The 13306-nt window shown below is 30.8% G+C and overlaps 1 protein-coding gene across 2 annotated transcripts; it reads left to right on the top strand.

Moving 5' to 3' along the window:
* The first annotated feature begins 7465 nt into the window (after positions 1 to 7465).
* Positions 7466 to 11301, top strand: LOC133672592 (nuclear transcription factor Y subunit C-2-like). 2 transcript variants are annotated; one of them, XM_062093040.1, is made up of 2 exons: positions 7466 to 7786; positions 10232 to 11301. In XM_062093040.1, the coding sequence occupies exon 2, from the start codon at positions 10285 to 10287 to the stop codon at positions 11059 to 11061; it is 777 nt and encodes a 258-aa protein (XP_061949024.1). In that variant the 5' UTR covers positions 7466 to 7786; positions 10232 to 10284; the 3' UTR covers positions 11062 to 11301. The 2 variants fall into 2 exon arrangements, with proteins under 2 accessions (XP_061949024.1, XP_061949023.1); XM_062093039.1 differs by having other exon boundaries at positions 7470 to 7790.
* The last annotated feature ends 2005 nt before the right edge of the window (positions 11302 to 13306 follow it).

A 13306-nucleotide genomic window follows, 5' to 3' on the forward strand; every position in this document is an offset into this window, starting at 1 on the left:
TGAGAATATTTTTTTGGCCCCAAAACATTAATATTTGAATGGGATCAAAATAAAAAATCAAGAAATTCAAGGAGCACATCGTACTTTTTTGCGCCCATGTTGCAAGAAAAAATGCATTGTAGATAAATACTCAATCAACACTACACTAAGTCTGAGGCCTAGTGTTTTTTGTTATAAAATAGATTTTATAACATGATCAAATGCCAAAATCACCTACATTAAACTCCTTTTCTAAAATAAACTCATTGACAAGATCATCATCTTTTTCATGGTTGGATACCAATGACCTAAAATTTTTTCTTTCTTCTCTTTTTTTTGGTGACTCCCTTCATATTCCAACATACAAGGACTTGATCACAATAAAAATGAAGTTTTGAATCAAAATGTTAATATTTAGAATTAATGGGATAAAAAACTCAGGGACTACACTATACTTTTCTATGCCAAGCTATTGGGAAAATGCATTATGGATGAATAGTCAATCCACAATATACTAAGTTTAGGTGCACAATGTTTTTTCGCTAGAAGAAAACATAGATCTAATTTAGTTGTTTCTTGTAATCTTACAACTATTATATTGGATTTTAATCAACTCAACTCTTATATTAGGATAGCAAGTGCTTATATCTTAGTTATCCAAACTTTTTTATATAAATATTTAATTTATAATAATAGATGATGGTTTATACTAAAAACATATTTTATATTGAATAAATAAATAAATAATAAAAATAATATATAAAGTTAGATTGAGTGACTTATCATAAGGCTTAAGTCTTTTTTATATATGTAGAACTTAAACTCAATTATCAAATTTAATATGATATCAGAACTTCATAATTATTCAATGTTCTAGTAAAGATTCTAGAGCAAGATTTTGAAGCTCAAATCATTTGATATATCAAAAAATGAGATGTAATTGAGGAAGAGTATTAAAGAACATAAACCACTTTAAATAAATAAACAATAAAAGAAAATTATATAAAGTTGATAATGGACTACCCATCACAAAACTTTAAGTCTTTTAAATATTAAATTTAAAGTTTCCATGATAGTTTATAAAAAGAAGAAAATATATATTAGCTTGATAAATATTTTTGTTAGGCACAAAACCACACAACAATTAACAAAAATTAATTATCCTTAGAAAAACATTATTCATTGTGAGTGAAAACATTGTTCACTAGAAAAGTGTAATAACATTTTTTTTTTCTTTCTCACTAAAAATCCTTAAACTGATTTTTGGGAGTATTGAGATCTTTTTACAAGGTTCATTAATCATTATTAAATTGATTAAAAATAAACAAAAATTTTCAAATTTTAAAAGCACAATGAAACAACCAAAATGTTATTGGAAAAAAAAATAAATTAAAGCTAATAGGTAAGGGCTTTTTCATATTCTCACAAATTATTATTTCAATATTATCTAGTTAGACGAGGGGCAATTTAATATTTGAATAAATATTATAAAAAAAACAAAAAGCAGCATGCAACAATGTGTAGGGGGCACTCATACCTATTAGGCTACATATGTGGCACCTTCTAGCTGTCAAACATCAACCTTTTCCATGTCATTAGAAATGTCGCAATGTTTTATTCTTATTGAAGCGACTTGTGGCGGCGTTGGGATAGCGATACTACGTTGGTGGCCTTTTTTTCTTCACCTTTCTCTTTTCTTCCTCATCTTGAAAAACAAGCAAACAATGCAAAATTTTAAAGTTATCTTCTAATTTATTGATATGTTAAAATCAATCCTTATTATTTTGATTTTAATTTTTTATTGTTATCCATTCTATAAAATTTTGCAATTGCATCTTCCAATCTCAATTTGTTATATGTTATTTATTTTAATTTGGTCCTCATTCTTTTAATTGTTTTTTTTAAGTCTTTTTGTTAAATTAATTTTTCTTTTTAATTTCACCCTTCAATAAAAAATTTATTTTTATTTTTTCTTTCAATTTTTATCTTCATTCTTTTGATAGTTTTTTTTATTTGGATCCTTTTTTAAAATTGATTTTTCTTCTTAATTTCACCCTTTAACTAAAAATAAAATTTATTTTTAGTTCAATTTTGATCCTCATTCTTTTAATTGTTATTTTTTGTTATGAGTCTTTATGTATAATTGAAATTCTTTTCCAATTTTAGCCTTCAATATTTAGTTGGTTGATAATTGGGCTTTGTGATTTTTTCAAATAAGATGCTTTCGGTCTAATGATCATAGCCACGGGTTTGAAAAGTTAACACGATATAACATCATTTTTTAATGTATTTTTTTTCAAACTTTCATCTTTTGATGTTGATTTTTTTTATATAAAAAAAAACTAAGCTTTGAAAATTTTTTTGTTTACTTTTCTATTGGGTTATACCGATCTCATGACCTAAATCATAAATTTAATGGATTGACCCAGGATGACTTGGCTCTTATTACTTGGGTTGTAGGTTTGTCATGCTAAAATGAGTTGAATCAGGCTAGATTCTTTTTTTTTAACCAAATTTTTTCCTTTTATATTTAATAGGTCGAGAATTGAGCTGCATTATTTGTTCCTATTTTAGAGAAAAACAATTCAGGTTATCGTAATCATTTTTTTTTAATTTAGTCCATATAAAACCAACATATTTGACTCAATCAAATCTATGACTTGAGTCACAAATTTTTCTTTCATGATTCAAAACATATTTATAACACCTAAACATTATTTTTTACCAAAATAACGTATCACATAACACGCGTACACAACTAGTAATTGTACTACTCTAAGTTTGTAATGTCCAAGGTTTGATATTTCTAGGACATGGTTATATTTTCAAATTAGCATTTGGATATTCAATGTCAAATTATAAATGGAGATTTATATAATATTTAAATTGCTAGTCTTTTTTTCTATCTCCAAATAAAAATGTTTTTTCTTTCAACCATGTAAGTTTTTAAATAATATTTTGAAATGTACATTTTCAATCAAATTATTTATTAATTTTTTAACTCTCATTTTGGGATTTCATCCATAATTTTTAAAATTTTAATTAAAATAAATCAAATTTATTTATTCTTTTAATAAGCCACATCATTTTATTAAAAAATTCAATTCACTAAATAGAATCTTTTATAACTTCTCTATATAAAAAAATTCCTTTTCATTCAAAATACTTTTCTTTGAAACAACTCTTTTAGAGTTTCTTAATAAATATGTGTTTAGTTTTTTTTACAAATATTAATTCATTTCAAATCTATTTTTTTTTTAATAAGATACATCATTATATTAATAATCTCAATTCATTTAATATAATCTTCTATAACTTTTCTAAAAAATAGTACATTTTTAATCAAAATAAATGTTTTTTTAGCAACCTTTTTGGGTTTTCTCAACATGCACATGTTTAATTTTTAATAAATAAGCATTAGTCTTGTTTATCCTTTTTATAAGGAATCTATTCCATCAATGGTCTCAATTTATTGAACAAAATCTTTTATAATTTCTCTACAAACTTATTTAATATATAGTACATTTAAATTGTTTTTCTTCTCATTCTAGATATTTTCTACCTCCAAATTAAAACATTGTTTTTTTTTTCAATCACATAAATCTTTTTTACTATGCTTAAAAAAAGAAATAAAAAAATACATTATGAATGTAACAATTTTCACATTGCAAGGCTAAATGATGAGTAAGCAACTTTTAAGCAATTATGCTAGAAAATTCTCTAAATATGAATACAAACATTAATTAACATATATACTATCTATACTAAAACACTATTTATATGAATAATAAAGGAGGTGGATTTTTCTTCTTTCTTTCTCCTTTCCCCCCTCTTTTTTTCTTTTATTTTTGTTCTTCTTTTTTCAATTTCATGCTTCAATATTTGTTTGATTTTGAATTTGTCTTCATAAAGTTTTTCGATTTACTTTATATAAGGTTATTGTAGACTCAAATAAACATCATGATATTTAGTTTGTACTTAATTTTATGAGCATTTCTTAAACCTAATGGACTCCATTACCTAAATCATGAATTTGATGGTTTACACTGTAAAACTCATGTCGATCTAATATGTTGTTGTCTCAATATTAAAAACCTAGTGGAGTCCATGCTTTTTTCTGGTTGCCTTTGAACCTCCAAGTCTACTATAAGGTCATGTTGGGTCAACTCCCATATGGTTTAATTTTAAACCTTGATTATGTAAGGAGCGGGTCAGAAGGTTTCATAGTTGATCCATTAAATCATCTTTAATAACAATGTCAAATAGTTGCTTGTAATTTGAACAATTTTTAATGTTAAAAAAGATTTAATTCGAGTCGCAGTATAGTGCGACCATGTAAACTAGTTCGACCATGTAAACTAGTTATACTAACAACTAAAAAAGTTGTGAGACAATTTAATTGTTCATATGAACAATAAATTAGGTTAATACGTGTTTTTAGTCATTTAGTTACAAGCTTTTTATTGTAGTACAATGGTTAATGTGTGGAAGTAATGTGAGGTCACAAGTTCAAGATTTTGGGCTTTATATATTTTTCTTAGCTAACAAAAAAATGGTTAATATATTATTTTGATTTAAAACGAACACAGATGGCTTATCGTCTGTGTTTGTTATTTTTTTAAAGAAAAAGGAAGGGGCAAACAAAGATGGACTAAACGCGAGGGCCTCTCTCGGGCCCATACACCTGGCTCTTGAGGCCCAGCCCAATGCAACAGAGCTTTTATTTTAATTACTTTTTTTGAAGTCCATCGATTAGAGTTAGGCTTTTATTCAATTTTATACTTTAGTGTTCCGTTGATAGTAAATCATTTTTTTGTATTTTATCATATAATAAAATAAAAGTATTAAATTAACTCATTAAAGTCTATAATTTGGGTCGTGAGTTTGATGAATTAATTAAATATTAATCAAAAAGTTAAGTTGGGATTTTTTTCTATTTTTTTATATATATCTTTTGGTTTTTTATTGTCAATTTATTATTTTTTTGGGATATATCATCTATGTTTTTGTTTTTTAAAGGAAGGGCCGGGCAAAGATAGGCCAAACATAAAGGCCTCCCTCAAGCCCATGTGCCTTACTCTTGAGGCCCAACCCAGTGCAGCTAAGCTAAGCTTTTATTTTAATTTTTTTTTCAAATCCATCATAAAACGAGGCTTTTATTTGATTTTAACCTTCACTAAAATAATTAAATCTACCAAGTAAAGTTTATAATCTAGGTTACAAGTTTCATAAGTTAACTAAATATTAGTCAAAGAGTCGAGTTGAGATTTTTTTGCATTTTATTTTTTATTTTTTTTATTGCCAATTCCATCATTTATTTTTTAGACCTATCGTCTGTGTTTTTTTTAAAATGTATAAAAGAAATGGGAGGACAAAGATGGGCCAGGTGTGTGGGCCTCTCTTAGGCCTATGCGCCTAGCTCTTGAGACCCAGCCCAGTGCAACTGAGTTTTTTTTACCTTAGCTATTTTGTTTTGTTTTTTCTATCTTTTTTTTAATTATTTGTTTCAAAGCTTATCAATTAGAGTGGTTCTTTTATTTACTTTTATTCTTCGGTGTTGGATTGATGGTAAAATAAAAGAATTAAATCGATCAAGTATCATAATCCGGGTTGCGGGTTTGGTGGATTGACTAAATATTAATCAAAAAGTCAAGTTGAGATTTTTTGACACTTTTCTTACATCTTTTTTTTTTCTAATTTCATGGGAGTTTTATTGAATTTTATCATTCAATATTGGATGAATGATAAATTAATCTTGGCATTTTCTATGATATAATAAAATAATTAATTTAACTTAGTGGAGTCCATAACTCGGGTCACGAGTTTGGTAAGTTGATTAAATATCATTCAAAAGATTGGGTAGGGATTTCTCAAGTTTAAATTATTACACTAAGTTTAATAATAATGCCAAAATGTTTTTACAAATGTAAATATATCTTTTAATATTTTAAAAATTTGGTGTCCAACTTATAGTGAAAATTTAGGCAAATAAAAAACTAGTAATTTTAAACTCGTAGTAAAAATATATATAAGCAATTTTATGTAATTTAAATCATTATTTTACTTAATATACTTATATATATAGTATTAAATAAATTCAAGGAATATATTTGAAAAACCTTATAATATCAAGAAATTAATTTGAGGTTTAGTGTGCTTAATATTGTGATATATAATGTTTTTTAAAAATATTTTTTACTTAAAAATAAATTATTAATTATTAATTTATTTTAACATTAACATATCAAAATTATTAATTTAATATTTTTTTAATAAAAATATAATTTTAAAAAACACTTAAAAATAAAATTTAACACATTTTCAAACCGGACACAAAATGAAAACAAGCATGTCATGTGCCACGTGACATCATGGGGCAGTGATAGGTAATCTCCTTTCTTTCCACTCCTAACATGGCACGCACTCTCCACGTGAGCTTTCTCATAAAAAAATATATTAAATTCTCCATAACACCCTCACACTTTCTTTTCATTGTTAAGAGTGTGTTTGGCATTGCGGTAACTGTTGTGGTTGTGATTTGAAAAAAACTGTTTTATAAAAAGTATTTTTAGTTGAGGTTGATTTGAAAAAATAGGTGTTTGGTTAAAACTGTAGTTGAAATTGAGTTTAAACAAAAAGTAGTTTAATGTGTTTGGTTAATAATGTTTTTGAAATTGAGGTTATAAAATAATTTTAAAAAATATATATTAATATTGATGGTTTTTAATTTAAATATTGTAGATTTAACCATTGTTATTACATCATGAAATAAATAATACTTTATATAAAATATTTTTTTTTGTTCCATTAAACTATTTACAATTCCATCACGTATGAAATACATCCGTCAATGGGTCATTGAATAATATTAAATACTAGTTTTTTTAAATAAAACACAATTAAAAAATAAAAAATAATTTTTATTTTTTATTTTACTGGATCGGACCTGATTCAATGCATTTAAAGTTTTGAACCGGAACCGGTCAGACCAGATCAGTGTATGCTACACTGCATGGACAGTGTATGCTACACTGTTCATGCTAATTAATTGGCATAAACAGTGCGCAAGAAGTAGTATTTTGTAGCTTCTTCTTTTCCTGCATCCCGAACATAAATTTACGTGGGACTCATACACAGTAAACTGTGTTTTTTATTAACCAAACAGGTTGCATCTGCGTTTTAAGTAAAACGCAGACGCAACCTCGTTAACAAAAAGATTCTAAATAACTTTTGAAAACACGGTTTGTATAATATTTTTAAAATTTAATTTTTATCATTAAAATTAATTTTTTTATATGCTTTACATCATTTGAGTATATTAATTTTAAAAATAATTTTTTTTAAAAATAATTTTTTAATATATTTCAATATAAAAATCATTTTAAAAACAAACACAACGCTACATCCACAAGCATGCTGTAAAATACCGTGACAACGAGTTCTCGCTGGACCTATTAACCCTCTTAACTGCTACTGCAAGCCCAGAGGGAAGAGATCCTCTAAAAACGGTTGGGTTGCTGATGCCTAACCCGGAGGCCCTTACCCTAAAACGTCACGGTGAACCACCTGAAAACCTCTTAGTTATTCAACACCCACTACTCAGCCACGTGTCTTAAAAGTCCTCTTAAAGACAGAACTCTCAATGTCCGACACGTGTCTCAACATTGATGCCACTAGAAGGGTCTCTCTCTACACTTTCAAAAGCTCCCTCCTTTTTAACTCCTCTCACTGTCTCTCTCTAAAAAACCATCTCTATCTCTCTGTTAGGTTTTTGAGCTTTCAGAGAAGATTCAGCTAAAAAGATTTGGTGGGTATGTTCTCTTTCAGACTTTGTTGAATTTAATGGGCTCTTTTTATTTTTGGAATTACTGATTTTTTTTAGCAGAAGTTTGTGTGTTGTGTCTAAGTTTCTGTTTGGTTGGTGAGAAAAGTTGGGAAATTTGAAGGGAAAGTTTCGAATTTTAGTATGAGTTCCAGTATTTTTTTTTATTTCTAACAGCTAAGATAAAGTTCCAATCTTTTCTTTTATTTTCTTTCACTTTCTAAGCTGCCAAACAAAGAATAGTATCACATGCATGAGTTGGTTTTTAGTTTCAAGCAAGTAGTGATTATTCTTTGATTATGATGATTTAGTGATGAAAAGCGAAATTGTTATTTAGCTAGTGAATCTTAAGCAAGTGTGTTGGTTGAGATTCTTTGATGGAAGAGATTGATGTGGTTAATTTTTGTTGATTTACTGGATTTTTTTTCTTAAGATTAGTGTTTTTGTGTATGGTTCAATACATGCATGTACTAATTTCCCAATTTCTGGTGTATACATGAGTCTTGAGGTTTCTTAAGAGAGTAAAATTGTGGATTTGACCAAAATTAGAGCTTATGGAAGCTATGTCTTGATTGATGCGAGTTTCAATTCCCTTTACTCTTCCCTTTCCTTTCTTCATTATAATCTGCAAATTTTCAGTTTCTCTGTAATGTGAGACTTGTACAAAATGTAAATTGTTAGATGACATGCATTCTATTTTGGGTTTTATCATGATTTATTTTGTTGTTTGGTTGCATGCATCTTTAGGGAACATATTTTGCTGCAATGGCTAAAGTCTTGAATTTGCAACAATAATATTGTTTAGGTTCAAGTTTTAAGAGCAGCCTCTTGATTCAAAAATGCTGAAGGGAAAACTCCAAAATTCCCTCTCTAGGATCTCATTTTGTCATGGAACAGTAGTTGGGAAATTGATATTTATAATTTTCTCTTGTAATCTTTGTGACTTCTTCATATTTTTTTTCAGTACAAGGGTATGGGGTGTTTGAGAGTGTGATTGCGGTTGCTTTTCAAAGTGTTTTTTACTCGGAAATGCATCAAAATACTATTTTTTTATTTTTTAAAAATTATTTTTGACATTTGCAAATCAAAATGATATGAAAACATAAAAAAAATAATAATTTGAAGTATAGAAAAAAATGAAAAATTTTAATTCTTTTCAAAAACGCATTTGAAACTAAAAAACAAACAGGCAAGCTTAATATAGATAATGATTTAAGGACTCAGGATTTTGGATGAACCCCAAAATTAAGAGGGCTGCGAAAGGTCCAAATGTGGAGTGGTTGAATTTTTTGCATGTATTGATAGGAATAATCCATGGTAAAAGTTTGGGGTGCATGTCTTGAAATCTAATGGTGAGACATGACAATACAAGCTCAACATGGTTGAAGGTAGTGCAGAAGTGATAGGATTTGAAAGTATATCAATGCAGAGATACCTGGTCATCAAAGGTTTATATTCATGATGATAGAGGAAGTTGTTGATTGGTTTTATCAAGAAAACCTAATTTTAAGAGAAGTTGTCCTATCATGAGCAAACTTTTCTGGATGATTTAATTTTTTCACAGTGGTAAAGCTAGAAAGAAAATGATTATGCTGTTATAATTAACTTTTGAGGGTGCATCATCAAACTGGATGCTCATGTATTTGAAAGGGAGGTACTGCTCTCTTAAAAATAATGTAATTTAAGATACTTACTGATTCCTGAACACCTGTAAGTAATTGATGGAAGATGTAGTTAATTAAGGAGAGGAGCTGGGTTCCTAGTTTTAAGCACTCTTAGTAGAAGGTTATATATCATGTGTATTCATTAGGTCAACTATCTAGCAGTATACTGGATATAGAATAGTGAAACAAACAAAGGACTAGTGACTATCTCATTGCTCACATGCACGTGCATGCAAATCTGTGGTGACAAAGCTTAACCAGATATGTTCAATAGCAAGAATGGATGGATGCTTGTGCCTTCAGAAGACTTTTGATGGATAGGGAAGCCAAGTCATTTGTCTCCAGGTTGTTGTGGATAGAAGCTCTAAGAGTTATTCGCCTCTTTCTTTGGAAGGATAGAGAATCTGTATGAATATTAATGTGGTATCATATTGTTGTTGGAACTTGGAGAGGAGATCCAACTTGATTAGGAAATTGGTCATTCTTGAGATTTACTTATTTCACTGGTTATGAATTTATGAGATCGACCCTTCAGGTCTAATCATTAATCAAATCTTTACTTCTGTTTCTCCTCCATTTCTGTAAAAATTTAGATGTTTTGATACGTTTCGAATGGGTTTTGGATGCTGTTGCAGGCTGTCTGATTGTGAGAATTACATTTAAGAAGTTTAGCCCTTTTTTTTCTTTTATTTTTGTGCTTCTCGTCAATGTTTCTGAGTTTGTGATTACTCCTGAGAATGTATTGTTTTTTGTTTGACTTTTATAGTATTCTGATGAGAGATAGCTAGAAAGAGGGCCAAAGAAACTCTACAAGCATCCATGGACCAATCACAACAAACCCGACAGCAACAGTCACAGCAGCAACCTGTAGTAGCTGGTGCAGGTCAGATGGCCTATGCTTCTATCCCCTACCAAACTGCTCCAATGGTGGCTTCTGGGACTCCTTCCATAGCCATCCCCTCCCCAACTCAGTCTCCAGCCACCTTCTCTAATTCAACACACCAACTTACATACCAGCAGGCCCAACATTTCCACCACCAACAACAGCAGCAGCAGCAACAGCAGCTTCAGATGTTTTGGACCAACCAAATGCAGGAAATTGAACAAACAACTGACTTCAAGAACCATAGCCTTCCACTTGCTCGGATTAAGAAGATAATGAAAGCTGATGAAGATGTTCGGATGATTTCAGCAGAGGCTCCTGTTATTTTTGCTAAAGCGTGTGAAATGTTCATCTTGGAGCTCACCTTGCGCTCTTGGATCCATACTGAAGAGAACAAAAGAAGGACGCTACAGAAGAATGATATTGCAGCTGCAATTTCCAGGACCGATGTTTTTGATTTCTTAGTTGATATTATTCCAAGAGATGAGTTGAAAGAGGAGGGTCTTGGGGTCACTAAGGCAACTATTCCTGTTGGCCCTCCGGCTGATCTTCCATACTATTATGTTCCTCAGCATCCTGTGGGACCTCCAGGGATGATCATGGGAAAGCCAGTTGATCAAGCAGCTGCCTATGAAGCCCAGCAGCCACAACCTCCAGTGGCACTCATGCCATGGCTGCAGACTCAACCTCAACAGCAGCAAAGCGACACTTGATGTCCAGGATGTGTGGCGGGAGTGTAGCAGCAGTCTGATTGTCAGGGGATTATTTTAGCAGTGTCTTTGCATCTGTGGTGAAGGGTTTAGCTTAGCATTAGTTAGTCTTTGTGATACCAAAACTGAGTTGTCTATGATGGTCAAGATGTGACATTTGCTTGTTTGCACTATTGTTTGAAAAATCGTTATGATTCTTTGGTGGTTTATGCTTGAAGAAAAGGATGGTGATACTGTTTTTAATTTTGTTTGTGCTTGAATGAAAAAGCATTGGAAGTTACGGGAATTTTTTGCAAACTCGGTTCATGGTAATCCGTGGAGATCCATATTTTTAGACTTTTGCTTCGTTTTGATAAGCGGTCAAGAGTTTAGATTTTCTGCAATTTAGAAAGAACGCAGTTTCGTTGTTCTTGTTTTAAAACATGCACCAGAAGCGAGCATTCCATTCTCCCTTCAATTGTATTCTGGGCTACTCAAAGGCAATCCCCGTTAACTTCTCTGAGCACCAGAAGCGAGCATTCCATTCTCCCTTGGATCACTTCTACTCCGTACAAAATCAAGTGCGTGCGCGCACACAAACAAAACGCTAATTAGTTACAAAGTTTAGGCAGCATCCAAATCCTATTCGAATTCATCAACATACCACTCACAACGTATTAAAAACAGAATATAAAAAAGGATTAGTAAGCCTACACAAGACCAAGAACTTGTACACAATACAAACGTTAGAACAAGAAGAAAGGGCCAATAAATTTTTATCCGAGTCATTGACATATTGTTCAACAATCACCAAGATCAGAAGATTACTTATCTACACCATAAACCTTACCATTGATGATTCTTCAAATTTTCCTGGATGCAATCTGTAACCCATAGCCACTAAAAAGCTTCAAACTTTATACTTTATGAGAACACAAAAACCTAACCCCGTTATCAAGATCACAATCACCAAAAAACACCCTATTTACATTGATCTACCGAAACAAGATTGTTTCATAATTCACATTCCACCCTTCTTTTAAACTCAGAGTCAGAATGGTGGTCCATTAAAACATGTATTTCCACCATTCTAACTCTGCATTTGATTGAAGAAAAGTTAGGATTTTCTGTTGTTGAGTTTAAAGACCAATATAAGACATTTCTCTGAAGGTGGTGATAGAAGAGCAATGAAAATAATGAAAGCATTTCATTATTCATGGCCCTGTCTTTCTTATCCTTTGCTAAGTGTTGCATCTTTGCTCAAGATGTGTCCATATAAGATCACAAGGAAATGGTCATGGAATGGAAGTGCCCAAGTGTCAGCAAATTCTGTAAGCTTGAAAGAAAGGTCTCCATTGCTCGAAGAAATCTAAGTTTCCTATAGTTGGGATAACAACATCAAATTCATCTTTCCAAGATGGCGTTACATGGGATGATGATTGAGCCATGTCTTGTTGGCATTGTGGATTTTGAGTGTTGGGGTTTATTCTAATAAGGGATGGAAATTGGGTTCCGTTGCACAACCAAACCTAACACTATAGGATCTAGCTGCAGAGTTAGACCCAACTGGCTCCATAGAAAGAGCCATTGCTATTGGGTCTGGCTATTCAGTCAGATTCAATTCTATGGGGTCTGGCTACACAACTTTATATGTGTTATGTTTAGATTTTTCTTTTCTTTTCTCTTATTTAATTTTTTCCCCTCAGCATGACCCATTAGGGTTGGGTCCTGCCCCCAACAAGATCTAATAGCGTTGAGTTCTACCCCTAGCAGGATCCAAAACAACTTTGGTCTAGTTGCATAGCAGGAACCAATAGCTTTGGGTCCTGCCCCCAGCAGGACCCATTAGTATTGAGCCAGACCCAAGGATATTAGGTCTGGCTTGGAAGCCAAACCCAAATCGCTTCCAAAAGATTCAAATAATGTTGAGTCCATCTTTCATCAAGACCCAATAACGTTTGGTCTAAATATTGCCAATTTTATTTGTTTTCCTCTTTAGATTTTTTTCTTTATCTTATTGAATTTTGGCATAGCTCTTGAGTCAATTGGTAGAATTTGTAGAACATGTAGAAGGAGGGAGTTTGGTATATGGAGCCACCGAGGGATGTGAAAAATGTCTTTCAACAACATAAGAGAATGAGGGATATATAGTTCAGATGGACTACCTCTTATGACTTAGGTAGTGTTTGGCAGTGTGGTTGCGGGTACTTTTCAAATAACTTTTCGTGTCAAAATACATGCCAACGATTTTTTTTATTTTTTAAAAATC

Source organism: Populus nigra, chromosome 14, assembly GCF_951802175.1.
Source record: "Populus nigra chromosome 14, ddPopNigr1.1, whole genome shotgun sequence".
NCBI classification, from domain to species: domain Eukaryota; kingdom Viridiplantae; phylum Streptophyta; class Magnoliopsida; order Malpighiales; family Salicaceae; genus Populus; species Populus nigra.

What these genes read in the sequence shown, in the direction of transcription:
- LOC133672592 (XM_062093040.1), top strand. Translation starts at nt 10,285, where the DNA reads ATGGACCAATCACAACAAACCCGACAGCAACAGTCACAGCAGCAACCT.